This window comes from Siphateles boraxobius, unplaced genomic scaffold (genome assembly GCF_051911475.1).
Source record: "Siphateles boraxobius isolate OS27281-9 unplaced genomic scaffold, OSU_SipBor_1 5, whole genome shotgun sequence".
Taxonomy (NCBI): Eukaryota; Metazoa; Chordata; class Actinopteri; order Cypriniformes; family Leuciscidae; genus Siphateles; species Siphateles boraxobius.
Window position 1 is genome coordinate 8,937,088 of NW_027509141.1, and position 13,480 is coordinate 8,950,567.

At 38.2% G+C, this 13,480-nt stretch overlaps 1 protein-coding gene across 1 annotated transcript; it reads left to right on the forward strand.

Moving 5' to 3' along the window:
- Positions 1-1,131: 1,131 nt before the first annotated feature.
- r3hdm4 (R3H domain containing 4) lies at positions 1,132-11,200 on the forward strand. The gene is made up of 9 exons (XM_077202685.1): positions 1,132-1,272; positions 1,760-2,349; positions 3,143-3,297; positions 6,445-6,563; positions 6,640-6,751; positions 8,417-8,502; positions 8,637-8,722; positions 8,849-8,904; positions 10,109-11,200. The coding sequence occupies exons 2-9, from the start codon at positions 2,306-2,308 to the stop codon at positions 10,210-10,212; spliced, it is 762 nt and encodes a 253-aa protein (XP_077058800.1). The 5' UTR covers positions 1,132-1,272; positions 1,760-2,305; the 3' UTR covers positions 10,213-11,200.
- Positions 11,201-13,480: the final 2,280 nt, after the last annotated feature.

A 13,480-nucleotide genomic window follows, 5' to 3' on the forward strand; every position in this document is an offset into this window, starting at 1 on the left:
TTTAAAAAAAAAGCTGTATAGGGTGAAAAAATTGATTTGTGTCCTTTTTATATTCACTTAACACAGTAACTCTTTTCAAGGTTGCATATATATATATATATATATATATAAAATGTATCTTTTTGTCATAAGCCATAAACCAATCTGGTAGTAGAAGATTGAAGAATGGTTTCTGTTACACTGAGTGACCTTGTCTTGTTTCTTAAAAGCTACACGTCAGGGGAAATTATGTTTGTGAATCATCATGGTCTCTGACTATATCTCACTTTTGACATTGCGGAGACTTTACAACTTACTGTTAAAGCAAAATATATTATGTTTAATCTTTGTTGAAAAAAACAACAACATGAAAATATTATTTATCTAAATCTGAATAATAATATATTTAATTTTGTACAGATATTTAGTACTCATTGATTATTTAATAAAATCATTTCCAGTCAGATCTTGATATAAAGTTGGCCTAATACCTTGACAGAATCGTAACATGTCATACAATACGTAGTACATATAGTGGTATAAATTGATCATTCTTTTATAATTATGCATGCAGTATTTCGATCTCGTTGAAACATTATATTCGATGTTTGTACTTAACTCGTCACACCTCATGTCTATTTATTAAAAAAAGTAAAAATGGTGAAAAACTTCAACTGAATATGGTTACCAATCGCAGAATCTATGATATACACTTTTCCTTAAACGGCCATATAAATGTTAACCTAAAATTATATTATATTAGCCTACATTACATTATATCAGGGCTGGACTGGCCAGCGGGCATACCGGGCATTTTCCCGTGGGCCGACGTGCTTTTTGGGCCGATACAGATCATTCTTTTTTTTTTCTTTTTTCTTTTTTAATGTATGTCTAAACGGCCCATAATACTCGTACATCGGCGGCCCATTCGTTTAGTTTTGCTTAATTGGCGGCGCTGTGATCTTTGTGCCGGTGTAATGCACTGGACAAAAAAATCAGCGTAAGTTTTTTTTTTTAACAGACCGGCCCATGAAACGCGTAGATCAGCGGCCCATTGGTTCTATTCTTGATTGGCACTGGGCTGGTCCAATCACATATTTAAACTCCTCCCCTTTTGGGCTCTGAGCGAGAGTGCAGTGTCACTGTGTATCTGTCAAAGTAGTCAGAGATGGAGAAGAAACGAATGTAGTAATGTGCAGAGAAATAGCGTGAAAAAAAGAAACGGGTCCTTCAAGTGTCTGATGATGATAATGAGGAGGATCAGGAGAGAATGAGTGAGTGTAGAGAACTGTGGTAAGCAGAACTAAGCTACTTTCAGAACACTGAGGCGATGAGTGTAGGAACCTATTACCCAGTTACGCATTATTTACACATCTGCATAGTTGACGATTACGCATTTTACTAGAATTGTAATCAGACGCGTTTGTAAACCATGTTTTCCGCCAAAATAAAAGATCATGTGTTTATCTCTTTCAAGCATAGAAATTAGTACAAAACTAATTATGAAAGTTGCTTTTACTTTTCAGTGCATTTGTTTTACAATATATGGCTATTACCAATATATGGCTATTACCATCAATGATATTAATGGAATTAATATTATAATTATTATTATGTAGTAGTTTAATGCAGACAGACACTATATCACAGCTAAAAGAGTGTTGAGTTTTTCTTTGTTCAATTTGCACACTGATTATGGGTTGGAGCTCTTAATTTTTAACTCTCAAAGTGCACCAGATTTATGAATTTAACATTAAAAAGCACAATTTTTTTCTTACAGGAGGCTCCCCCGAACCCCCTAAAGGGACAGAGGTCCACCCACCACAGATTTACCAAAAATCCTGTGTCAAAACACTGGTATTGCTATGCCAGTGCAGCTTATAGCTTGTTTTAGGATTCATCATTGTGGAGTAGTTAGATTGTATTTTACAATTAGTATTTATTTCATCTATTAACTTTTACTCATTCCTACTCACTCATTAGGCTATGGCATTAGTGGTTTTAATAGGAGTTAGTATACATATTCAGGGGCGTGAAAAGATCGGTTGTGTTTATGATTATATGTAGTTATATCATATAAAATGCCCGGGCCGATTTTTAGTCCCAGTCCAGTCCTGCATTAGCCTATATATCTGTCAAATCGAAGGAAGCGTATTTATTGGCTAAAAATGTTGGCATGGCTGCAGGGTTTCCCAAGCCCCGCCCAATCTCTCTATCACTAGTAGCTTTTAGCCATCGCGGCTAATGCCAGCTGTTGTTGACCTTTTATGCTTATAAAATTCTTTGTTTGTGTCTCTTTCGTGTTTCTTTGTGAGAAGACTTTGAAATGGTTGTGTTAAATAGCAATAACAATGAGGAACAGGATGTAATGTAAGTGTATTTTTAGCTTGTAGCCGATAGCTAATGCTCCTATTTGTCAATTGTTTTTGTTAGCCGGCCAAGCTCATTAAAAACAAACGTCAGATACATCTCTCAAGTCTTCGTTTCATCTAATGTTTTACATGAATGAACAATAATAAGTGATATACTTGTTTAAAACTGTGGTAACAGTTTGCGATGGAATGACTGTTAATGTCATATAAATGAATGTTGAGCTCCTCAGCTAAATGAAAGGTCATTATACACGCAAAAAAAATGTAAGGTTATAATTCAACTAAGGAAAGTAAACTACGCTGGAAATAGCAGAGATTTCTGAATAAACTGCAAGAATAAAAACCGTATTTCGCATCTGATCTGATTTCGTGCATGTAGGTTATTTAGTATAAATGTATAATGTACTATTTACTGGGTTCTCTGTAAGTTATCCGGGGCAGATTCTACACAACAAAATAATAATAATAAAAGAGACAGCTAAAGTTTGCATATGTTTTTGCAGATAAGCTGTGACCTACTTCCATGGTAAAGCATCTGGCCTGTGACTAGAGCTTTAAATAAATGTTCAACCATGGGTCTCCACAGAAGGGTCTGTAGATTCACTACAGCAATGCAATGTGGAAAACTACCTTAAAATCCACTAAAACATTGTGACAAATTTAAAGTAAATTTTATTCCGTACATTCGTATAGGAGTAAATTTTGTGACTCAAGATTGTGACAATGGAGTAAACCCTTTGTGAGAATAGTTTAGTGAATCAAGACAAATCTGATTCCTGTTTGTCTTTCAGCCTAAATGAGCGGCGCTGCTCATCTCTACCCAACTCTCCTGCAAAACGAGTTTCTCCAGCCAAAAAGAAGCAGTTCTTTATTAACCAGGCTATCCGGAACTCTGACCTCACTCCCAGAGCCAAGGGCAGGAAGAGTCTGCAACGACAGGAAAACAGTGAGTCTTGCTGTTTGTGTTTTGTGTTTTTTTTTTAAATCATCATTTATACTCAGCCTAACGTCATTTCAAACACACTTTTTCCTGTGGAACACATTAGAAGTTTTGCAGAATGTTCACGCTGCTCTTTTCCATTATAGTGAAAAAATACAAAAGTCTGTTTGATGGTTTATGACTGTAAAATGGCACTAATAGTTAAATCATTTTTAGAATTAAGGTGTGGTAACATTTGTGATATTTCAATGTATGAAGCACTGTTTAAATCCAATAGCTGTCTGTTGGTCAGCGCTGCGAATTTGCTTTGAACTGAAAATTTGCCCTCACGCGAAACTCCACAGTGCATGGATTCCCATTGAACAGACTAAAATTTGCCTGTGAACTTTTGCTAAGCAACGGTAACTGCACTTTTATTGTAGCTAAATCAGTAGAGCAGCTCCAAAGGCATGGGTTCGATTCCCAGGGAATGCATGAACTAATATAAACACTCACCTGCCACTTTATTAGGTACACCTTGCTATTACCGGGTTGGACCCCCTTTTGCCTTTAGAACTGCCTTAGTTCTTCGTGGCACAGATTCAACTAGGTGCTGGAAACATTCCTCAGGGATTTTGGTCCATATTGACCATAATTCACCAAATCCTAAAGGTGCTCTATTGGATTGGGATCTGGCGACTGTGGAGGCAATTTCAGTAAAGTGTGACATCATTATCATGATCAAGAAAACAGTTTGAAATTATATGAGCTTTGTGACATGGCACGTTATTCTGCCAGAAACAGCCATCAAAAGAAGGGTACACTGTGGTCATGATAATAAAAAAAGGAATTACTTATGTAGGCTGTGGCGTTTAAACAGTGCTCAATTTGTAAATTGAATTTTCTGTTCATCCAGCCAACAGTATTAGTCGTCTATCAACTCTCAGAAAGGATATTTTTCATAGCCACAGAAAAATAACTTTATTACTGGGTACAGTGCTATTCAAAAACATGAAGCCTAGCTGTAATCGCATCTTTAAAGACACTTTGATTTGCAAGCAGGGATTACAGAATCAATACTCATGTTAATGTGCACAAAAGTTTTATTTAACTAAATCACGAACACACAAGTCTAAACATACACGCAATCATGCATACATGGGTATAATAGAAATTGAAAGTGAATTAAACTATGAAATGAATCTATGAAACGTAACCACACATAACAGTCAGTTCCACCTGAACAGGACCATCAGTCTGTAGCTTATACTAAACCTCTGTTTATTTCGTTAAATGTACGATATTCTTGCAATGCCTTTACTGAACGAGCGTCCAGAAGCAGTCTCAGGAAAACGTCTTGATGGTTCAGTAGTTCGATGGTGGTGAAGTTGCAATCGATCTCTTCTAGGTTGAATTAAGAGATGAACTTGCTGTGTTAGTCTGACTCGGTTATGGTCGAGATAGTTACAGTAGGGCTGATTGTAAGAAAGGTCACGTGGTCAGACCGGATGTCTCCGGTTCACACGAACAGCAACCAGAAGAAGAAAGAAGAGAGGGAGGGTCACTACGACAGTGACCTTTAACCTCTGTTGAGGTCACACCTCTCGAGTGTGGCTTGTTTGTAAGCTGGCAGTTTGTGTCTCTTTATGCTCTGATTAATGTAACAAGTATACGATGCAGACTATAAGGAGGTGACACACCAATGTGTGGGGCATTAAAACAACGATTATTTTGATTGGAATCATGGTACTAGCGGTGTTGGGATGTATTGGAATTGACGATAACCGTGATATAAAAAAAATGAAATATCGTTATCTTGTTGATTAGGGGTGTCGCAATATACCTGTGATGTAATGGCGATAACTGTAATATTTCAAATGTATAGTACACGTATGATAGTATGGCAGGTAAATGATCCAGCAACGTACAGTAAGTGTCAGTATTGCACCTTAATGCTGGTTGACATCTGTTATAAAAAAACAAGCAGACAGCTCGCAGCTGCTACTCCCACATAAAAGCATGTCGTCGGATATGACAGAGAGTTACCCGCACTCCCAGTTCGCTCGCAAGTGTGGACGTTTTTTCCATGAAAATGACTTGTGAATCACCCCAGTCTGCAGGACTTGCTGATCAACAGTGAGCGCAAAATTGGGCAAACCCACCACAAGCTCTTCACTCACCATCACCGCCTGGGTAATCTTTCAGATTTGGCCACTGTACAGAGATTAAGTTGCCATTATTTTGCTAATCCTGAAACGTGAAATATTACAGTAACCTGTTAACTGCTGATGCCTTTCTGTGTTTTATTATTTTTTACATCCCTGTAGTCCAAAAATGTGCTCATTTGGATAAAAGCTATACTTCAAATATCTTTAGAGAGCGGTCAAATATTTTCTATTCTTACACAAAATAGGACGATGTGAGCACTATTGAGCGCTAAACTCACATGTAATTTATGTTTCATTCATACTCGACACCGGAGTGCGCCCTCGCGCAGAAAGTCCACAAGTGAGACTCAAAATTAATGAGTTCCAGGAAGGACAAAGACATCCAGCGATCACTGTAGATGAATAAAACGCAGATAGATTTTGACTGATTAAGCATGGAGAATTAACACACCATTGCGACAGTATTATGGTTTATCTGTGTTCTTAAAGCCATCCCAGGTATTTTTATAATAATAATGTACATTTATAATGCAATGCCAATTGACAGAGATCTGGAGATCTGATCTCACCATCATCGAGTCCATCTGGGAATACAAAAAACTGAGACAGACTAAATCCAGAAGAACTGTGCCAATGTATCCAAGACACTTGAAGAAACCAACCTGCAAAGCTAAGTAAATATATGGTAATAAATAATGCGCTTTAAACCCTTTGCGTTTAAAACAGTTTTTGTCCTAGGTTCACTTGCACATAGTTTTTTTGGGTAGCTTTGCAGGTAGGTTTCTCCAAGTGTTTTGGAGACGTTTAGTCTGTGTTAGTTTTTTCTGTTTCTTCATGTAATCACAGACAGACTCGATGATGGTGAAATCCGATCTCCATGTGGAGCATACAGGCTGTTGTCAGACTTCTTGTACATACAAAAATCTCACTGGATTTTTACAGTCAATGGAGAGAAAAAAGTTTAGTCATGACTTTGTAATATTTCGCAAACTCTGCTTCTGCGTAGCTCGTTTTCTGGTCAATCTTTTGGAACGGGACGATTGCTCTAAAGAGGATGGTGAAGGGCATGAAACAGCCTCGCCAACCATCTTCACTGAAGCCTGCTCTAATGGAAACTATGTGGAGGTAAAGCATGTTTCTTTAACTGCTCTCAGTTAAGGGATATTTTGAATTCTTTAAAACTCTCTTTCATGTCTCTCAGTACTGGAGTGATTTTATGAATCGTTCTGGGGAGGAGCAAGAGCGACTCTTGGCTCTGCTGGAGGAGGAGGCTCAGAGGACCCACTCTAAGAGCCATAAAGACCAAAGAGAGGGTCTGACATAATTTAATCACACAAACTCACTTTGCATCCAATAAAAGAGAGGGTTGCACATCAGTTTATTACATCACACACATCTTAAGACTTGTTTATGCTTGACGTATTCACTTTAGTGTAGACCACTACTTCGCATGCTGGAGAGGCATTTGTACTTTACATCCTCTCTGTTGCCCTTAGCTCCCTTAAAGGTTGTATCAGCGATTGTGGGTGAGTCACTTCTGTTTGTGTTTGAATCGAGATCCCAAACAAACCAAGTTAGCTCGCCCCTCCCTCAACGAATTCCAATTCGTCAGAATCAACTCGCTCACTAGCATGCCAATCTCACACACTAAATCCCTACAATCTGATATTCGCTAGAGCTATCCGAGTTTAGTCGAGCTTCACTCATATTTTTTAAAGAATTATATTTCCACACACAGTTCACATACAAAAAAGTCAGCACTAGAAGCTACTCACCTGTCCAGAAGAAACAGTGCAACCTCAGCGTCCGATTTAAAATTGTTCAAATCTTTGAATTCTCTCCACCGTTCAAAAGCCTTCCTAATTATTGTTCGTTTCTTTGATGAAAAACGAGGGTATTCCCTCGCCCTAATCCTCCTTCTCTTCTTGGGGATTGCCTCTTCCATGTTAAATGTATCTGGTCCGTTGATAGCATAGGGTTGATAGACACTGCCTTATTCTTCAGCTCCGACTTCGCGTGCAGGCGCCGTGCACGAGCGCAAAAACAAACAACACCCGTCCCTGTCGGTGATTGGTTAGAACACTGTTTATTTTGATTTTGAGTGGTGGTTGTACCCATTTGTTTTTGTGTGCAGATCTCAGAGCCTAGGCTGCCTACAGAGACGCGGTTTTTTGACAGCCTGCTTATGGGGCGGGCAGCTTGTGGATCGTTAGGAAAGATTAGATGAATGTGATCATTTTTGTTTGGGCCTGAAATCGCTGATACATTCTTTAACCTATGGCTCTAAACTGCACTCGAGCATTTCAGTTTTGTACAGTTCGCATTTTAGAGACTTAAGATCAGGGCCGTGGACACATTTTTGGGAGCGGGTGCTTAAGCTAAAAAAAAAAATCATAATTATCCTACTATAACAATTACATTCAAAAATTAATTACATAGTGAAAAATATGAAGTGAAAAAATGAAATGATAAACTGAAACCACCAGTAGGTGGCAGCAAGTCTTAATAAGCGAGTCAAAGAATAATTTTCTTCACTGATTTGTTCAAACTTGCTGATTGAAAACACCTCTCTGTATGTTGCAGAGAGATGCAAATGTTCTCCTTTGTTCTGAACTATTTTTTTTTTCGTGAAAAGAGAACAAACAGTCAAAATGAGTCAAGATTAATTTCAATTTGTTGTATTAAAATTAATCTTACATTTGCAATCGTGCTGTTATTCGGGAACCCCACTCCCACTCTGCCCTAAACTCAGGCACTGGTTGAGCCAGAAGTCGGGACGTGTCGGAACATTCAGAGCAATGTTACGATAGTGCCACAGTATTTGCACTCTGTATAGGTGAATTTATGCATGATTTACTTATGGGTGTCTCTGCCGTTAATCGATTTGAAGTATTCCAACATGAAAAATTACACTCTTAATCTTTATTAATTCAGTGATTGACATATTTGTGAAAATCATTCTCCTATCCTTTGAGCAGTAAATCCTGCTGTCGGGGCTCAGGAATGTTTCCAGAGGATTGATCGAAGGCTGCGTGCGACGCTGAGACGCAAACAGATTCCCATGGTGACGCTCTTTGTTATTTGCTTGATCTTTGTCTTTTGACTTTTAACAAGTACTCCCCCTATATCCCTTTCTCTTGTCCTATCATTTCCTTTTTTTCTGTCTGATATCTGTTCATCTATTTTCTTTTGTTTAAGGGAGTGTTGGGGGGTCTGGAGTCCGATCTGCTGGGATTCTTCATGGCATGTCCACAATCAATTTACACTACCAAACTCAGCAGCAGGTGTCCACTAAATATTAAGACCACCGCTAACTATTAAACATGCATGTTGTTTGATACATCACAAGCAGTAATGTTGGTATATTAGTAGAATACCATGTTTTGATTCAGGTGTGTCTGTTTATTCAGTTATGAGCGACTTCTCCTCCATGCCATCTGCCAGTACATGGATCTGACCTCTGCTAGTGAGTGAACTTTATTACTTCAAGCATACACCTGTGGTAATTTACACACTTATTACTGTAATCCATGTAACATACCGGAATCTGATATTATCCCATGTAAAATATTTACATCAATAGTCTACATAATTAAACATATCACAACAATCCTCTTTTCCAAACTTTTTTTTTTTAAATCTGACCATGAATATTCTCATTCATTTGATTTCATTTGATTGTTTGAATTAATCTAACATAAGAGGAGGACAAAGATATGACAATACATTTTTAAAATACTATCTCTGGCTTTATTTCTCAGTGTTATTTCAGGGTTTTGATCTTCTCTCAACTGAGAAAGAGCACATCCTGTATTTTATTGTATTATATAATAACTATTTAATATTACATCTAAACTTGCTATGCTAGGCATGTTGCAAATTAATTGTTCTATGAACCTCAAGCTTTTTTTTATATATATTTGTGTATTTTGTGCTACTCCATAATGATGTTCTAGTTGAGGTCATTTGTAGTGTAGGTATAGGGCCCAAACATAACCTCAAGCCCAGAGGCCCCCAGCCCCTTAAGTCCTGCGCTGTGTGTGTGTGTTTGTTTGTTTGTTTTTGTGTGTGTGTGTTTGTTTGTTTGTTTGTTTGTTTGTTTGTTTTTGTGTGTGTGTGTGTGTGTGTGTGTGTGTGTGTGTGTGTGTGTGTGTGTGTGTGTGTGTGTGTGTGTGTGTGTGTGTGTGTGTGTGTGTGTGTCCGCGCGTGCTAAACGTGATGCAGCATCCGTTTAGAACGGCGATTGTCTTGTGTGTAAAACATTCATTCATGTGATCAATTTTGAGCATCCAGATGGTATTATCCCACATATCTTGTGGAGCAATCTCTGAGTATGCATTTATTTGTCATAAACTGAAACAGACTTCAAAGATTTCTTATCCTGTTGCGCCCTCTTTAGGCCATGATCAGTGACTAGTCGACGTCAAGCTTAAAGCGTCGAGGCAGACCATTAAAGTCGACTAATCTGTTCAACCCCTAGTGTGTACTGTAAACTGTAGTTTGGTTTTTAACAACCTGGGATAGCAGGTTAACACCACTGGCGATATGAAATTGCCCCTCAAACTTTTTCATATTTTAATGTATTTTCACAACTAAATGTATAAACTCAGTTTTACCTGTATCTCTTGCAGACGACCTAAGGAAAAACTAAAGTGTGTGATTTTCTGCAGGCTCTGACTGTAATGGTGCTCGACAGACTGAGGTAGTCAACAAACAGAAAGAGTTCCTGCCTCCGCAGACTCTGCTCTCTGCCTACCTGGAGCAGTTTAGCTAAGCTGCTATGAATCCTGGCCACAACCAGTACCCCAGAACCGGCAACACTGCCCCTGACCTGGCCAACATGAACTGGGCGTGTGGCATTATGTCATAGGACCTGACCGGCAAGCCTTGCCCTTTAGGAGAGACTGCGCTAACTAGAGTGATCACTGTACTCAGTGTCGCCATCTCTTACATTTACTTTTTCTGATGTTTTGGAGCACGTATTAGTAGATGTTGTTACATGATCTGATTCTTTTTCCATGTTCCAGACAGAATTATACTCTCATGGCATCTTTTTATACAAGTATGAACATAATTATGTATGAACTCTAGAAGATGCAGAATATGATTGATAATTAATCATTTTTGTTGTTGAAGTTCATGATCTTTACATGAAAAGCCACATATAATCAAAAAAATCTAAAACTCAGGCTCCTACAAAATCAGCACAAATCTCATGATGGTTATGCAGTTATTGTATGTGTGTACCCGTTCAACATTTACTTCAGCCAGTCCTGCCTGACAAGAGGGATACGTAGTATTTTTTATATCCAGCATTCTATAACTTGAATTTTGAGTGAAACAGTACTTGTCTTGTTTGTTCATCTGCTGTTATCAGGTGTCACACATATCTTTTTTTTTCGGTTAAGGATCTGCCAACATGCACTTAACAACTATGCCTTACCTGTACGCCATATTTGTCAATTTTGCATTTTCATATATATTAAGCTTTACATCAAGGTTGTTATGGTTTACATAAAGGGGAAATATTTTGATGTTTTATACCATCAAGGGTCCTGAGACACTTGAGCTGTTCTTGCATTGGTGTTTATAACCAAAGTAAGTGTGTGTGTGTGTGTGTGTGTGTGTGTTAGCAGAACATGAATATACACTATAGAGCGCTTCACTGTATTTAGTTTTTGTCTGTGGTAAGTATCTGTTAAAAAAATGAATTGAATGTAAATCATTTGGACTTAACCATGAAAATAAAAAGTTCTGTTTAAGCTTGGCTTCCTGTATTCACGTTGATGTAAAAAATTAATTAACAAATAAGGTTTAAAGGCTTAGTGAAAGAACACCAATGTCCTTTTCAAGTTCAAATTCTGTCTCTAGTTTCAACACAAAAACAAATAATTTCAATAATTTACTCACTTTTGATCCAAACCTGAGGGGAGAAGGAAAAAAAATTGAGGAACAAATGAAGTGAAATGAGAGTTAATATTAACTCTGCTCCCTGTCAGAAACTGCAGGACACAGTATTATTATTATTAGATTACATTATTAGTTTGAGAAATTTGTCCATAGATAACACTTTGCTGTAGTATTGCATGGGCCGCTGTGGTTCAAAAGGTCGACGGTTCGATCCTCGACTGGAGCATTTCTCTAACCAAAAACCCTAACTGAAATATTACCATATGTTTTGACTTAAATGTATAAAAAGTTATTACTATATTCATATGTATTGTTTTTGTGTATGTATGCATTTTACATGTTTGCTTGAGAAAAAATACCCAATTCATTAATACAATCTAATTAAAAAATTAGAACTGAAAGTTCTGCAATAATGTAATTGTCTTCTCTGATTGACTGTTGGCAATAAATAAAGATAAAGGCCTTGCTCTTTAAATATATTACACATTTATTACAAAATATAGTTATCTCTTTCTCTCACACACACAGTAAGCATAGCACAGATACAAAGGAATTTAATAATTATATATAAAATAAACAAAATACAAAAAGTAATAAAGGTAGAAGATTCTGGTCAACTGCTAAAAAAATCAACACACAAAAAAAAAATCAACACACCTTGCAAGGCTCACATAAAAAACAGTGTTTTATTTCTGTTATGTTGATTTTTTTTTTTAATGCCAGACCTGTTATGTGGGATTAATATTGAACAGTTACATCAACAAACTAATAGAACATGACTGAAGTATTTACACTTATCTACACAGTAGGAGACAAAGACAAACCAATCTATTTCTTATCTGCCCTCTTCCTCCGCATCTCCTCCGTCTACTGGTCAAATGGAATACCAGCATATTTACCCATAATACTGGCTGTGGCCACTTTCCTTGTTGCGGGGCTGTTGGCACTGACTGCAGTTATTTTTGTCAACTTTCCAATTGTAAATCCTCCGGGCAGGTGGGGGGTCGGAAATGTGGCCAGCAGGAGCAATCCGTTAGGATGCATAGGCTTGTGAGGTCAAAAACACATACTCACTGCTTGTCCTGCTGTAGGCCTACTTTGAAGCAAGTGGTACTGATGTTGAGGGCCCGGTTGTGGTGGTGCAGCAGTGGAGGGTGGAGGGTACCTGTACTGGTGGGAGAGTTACGGGAGCAACAGGAATGAAGGCAGACAAGTTGACCCCCTGGAGCAGAATATTACATCCCTGCCTCTTCAGTCGCTTGTTGTGCCACTGAATAAGAGTTGTTGGATTAACATCAAACAACTGCAGAGTAGAGCTCTGCATGACTGCACCATTACCCAGGACTAGCTGTCTGATCTTGCTGTAGTCTCTGAGAATTAGAGTCCATCTAGTCAGTGCATATTTACCCGTTTTTTTTTGGACTTTTATGGATGTCACAGAGTTTCACAAAAATGCACTCTAACACACGACAACAGTTTGGCCACTCGGCAGGGGATCCTGTCGATCCTAGGATGCAACGTGGCATGCTCTCCACACCTGGCGTAAATTCAGGTTTCTTTTTAGAGCACCTGAAGCGTCCTGTTGTCAGGTCGCGACTGGTACCGTGCAGAGTACGTCACACGCTGCTGGTCATATGGTAGACATATGACAGAGCTATGATAGTACTGGGCTGATGGGAGTTAATTGATTGTCCAGTTTCATTCCTCAGTCCCACCGAGTACTCTGCCAGGCTGTCCACTCTGACCATCCCTGGGATACTGCGGCCATCTGTCCACCAGCCTGGTAAATATATGAATATATAAAAATAAAATAACAACATCACAGGCAGAAAAATAGCACTTCGTTCACACTGTTTACATGTCACAAAATACCTACCAGCTGTTGCTGTGGTGCTGCTGGAGTCATAGCAGGCGTCCCAGAGGGACTTGTAGTTGTACTAGTGGGAAGGATGGAAAAGTAAGGAGTAGAGGCTAGGCTGGTGCGGACAGCTGTTGGGCCAGAGGGCGCAGTTGTGTCCTCATTTGAAACTTGTTAAATGTAATAATAATAATAAAATAATAATGAAATAAATATAAAAATTATACAATTACAACCAAGACAATAAAACCACTGATACAACATGTCACAAAAG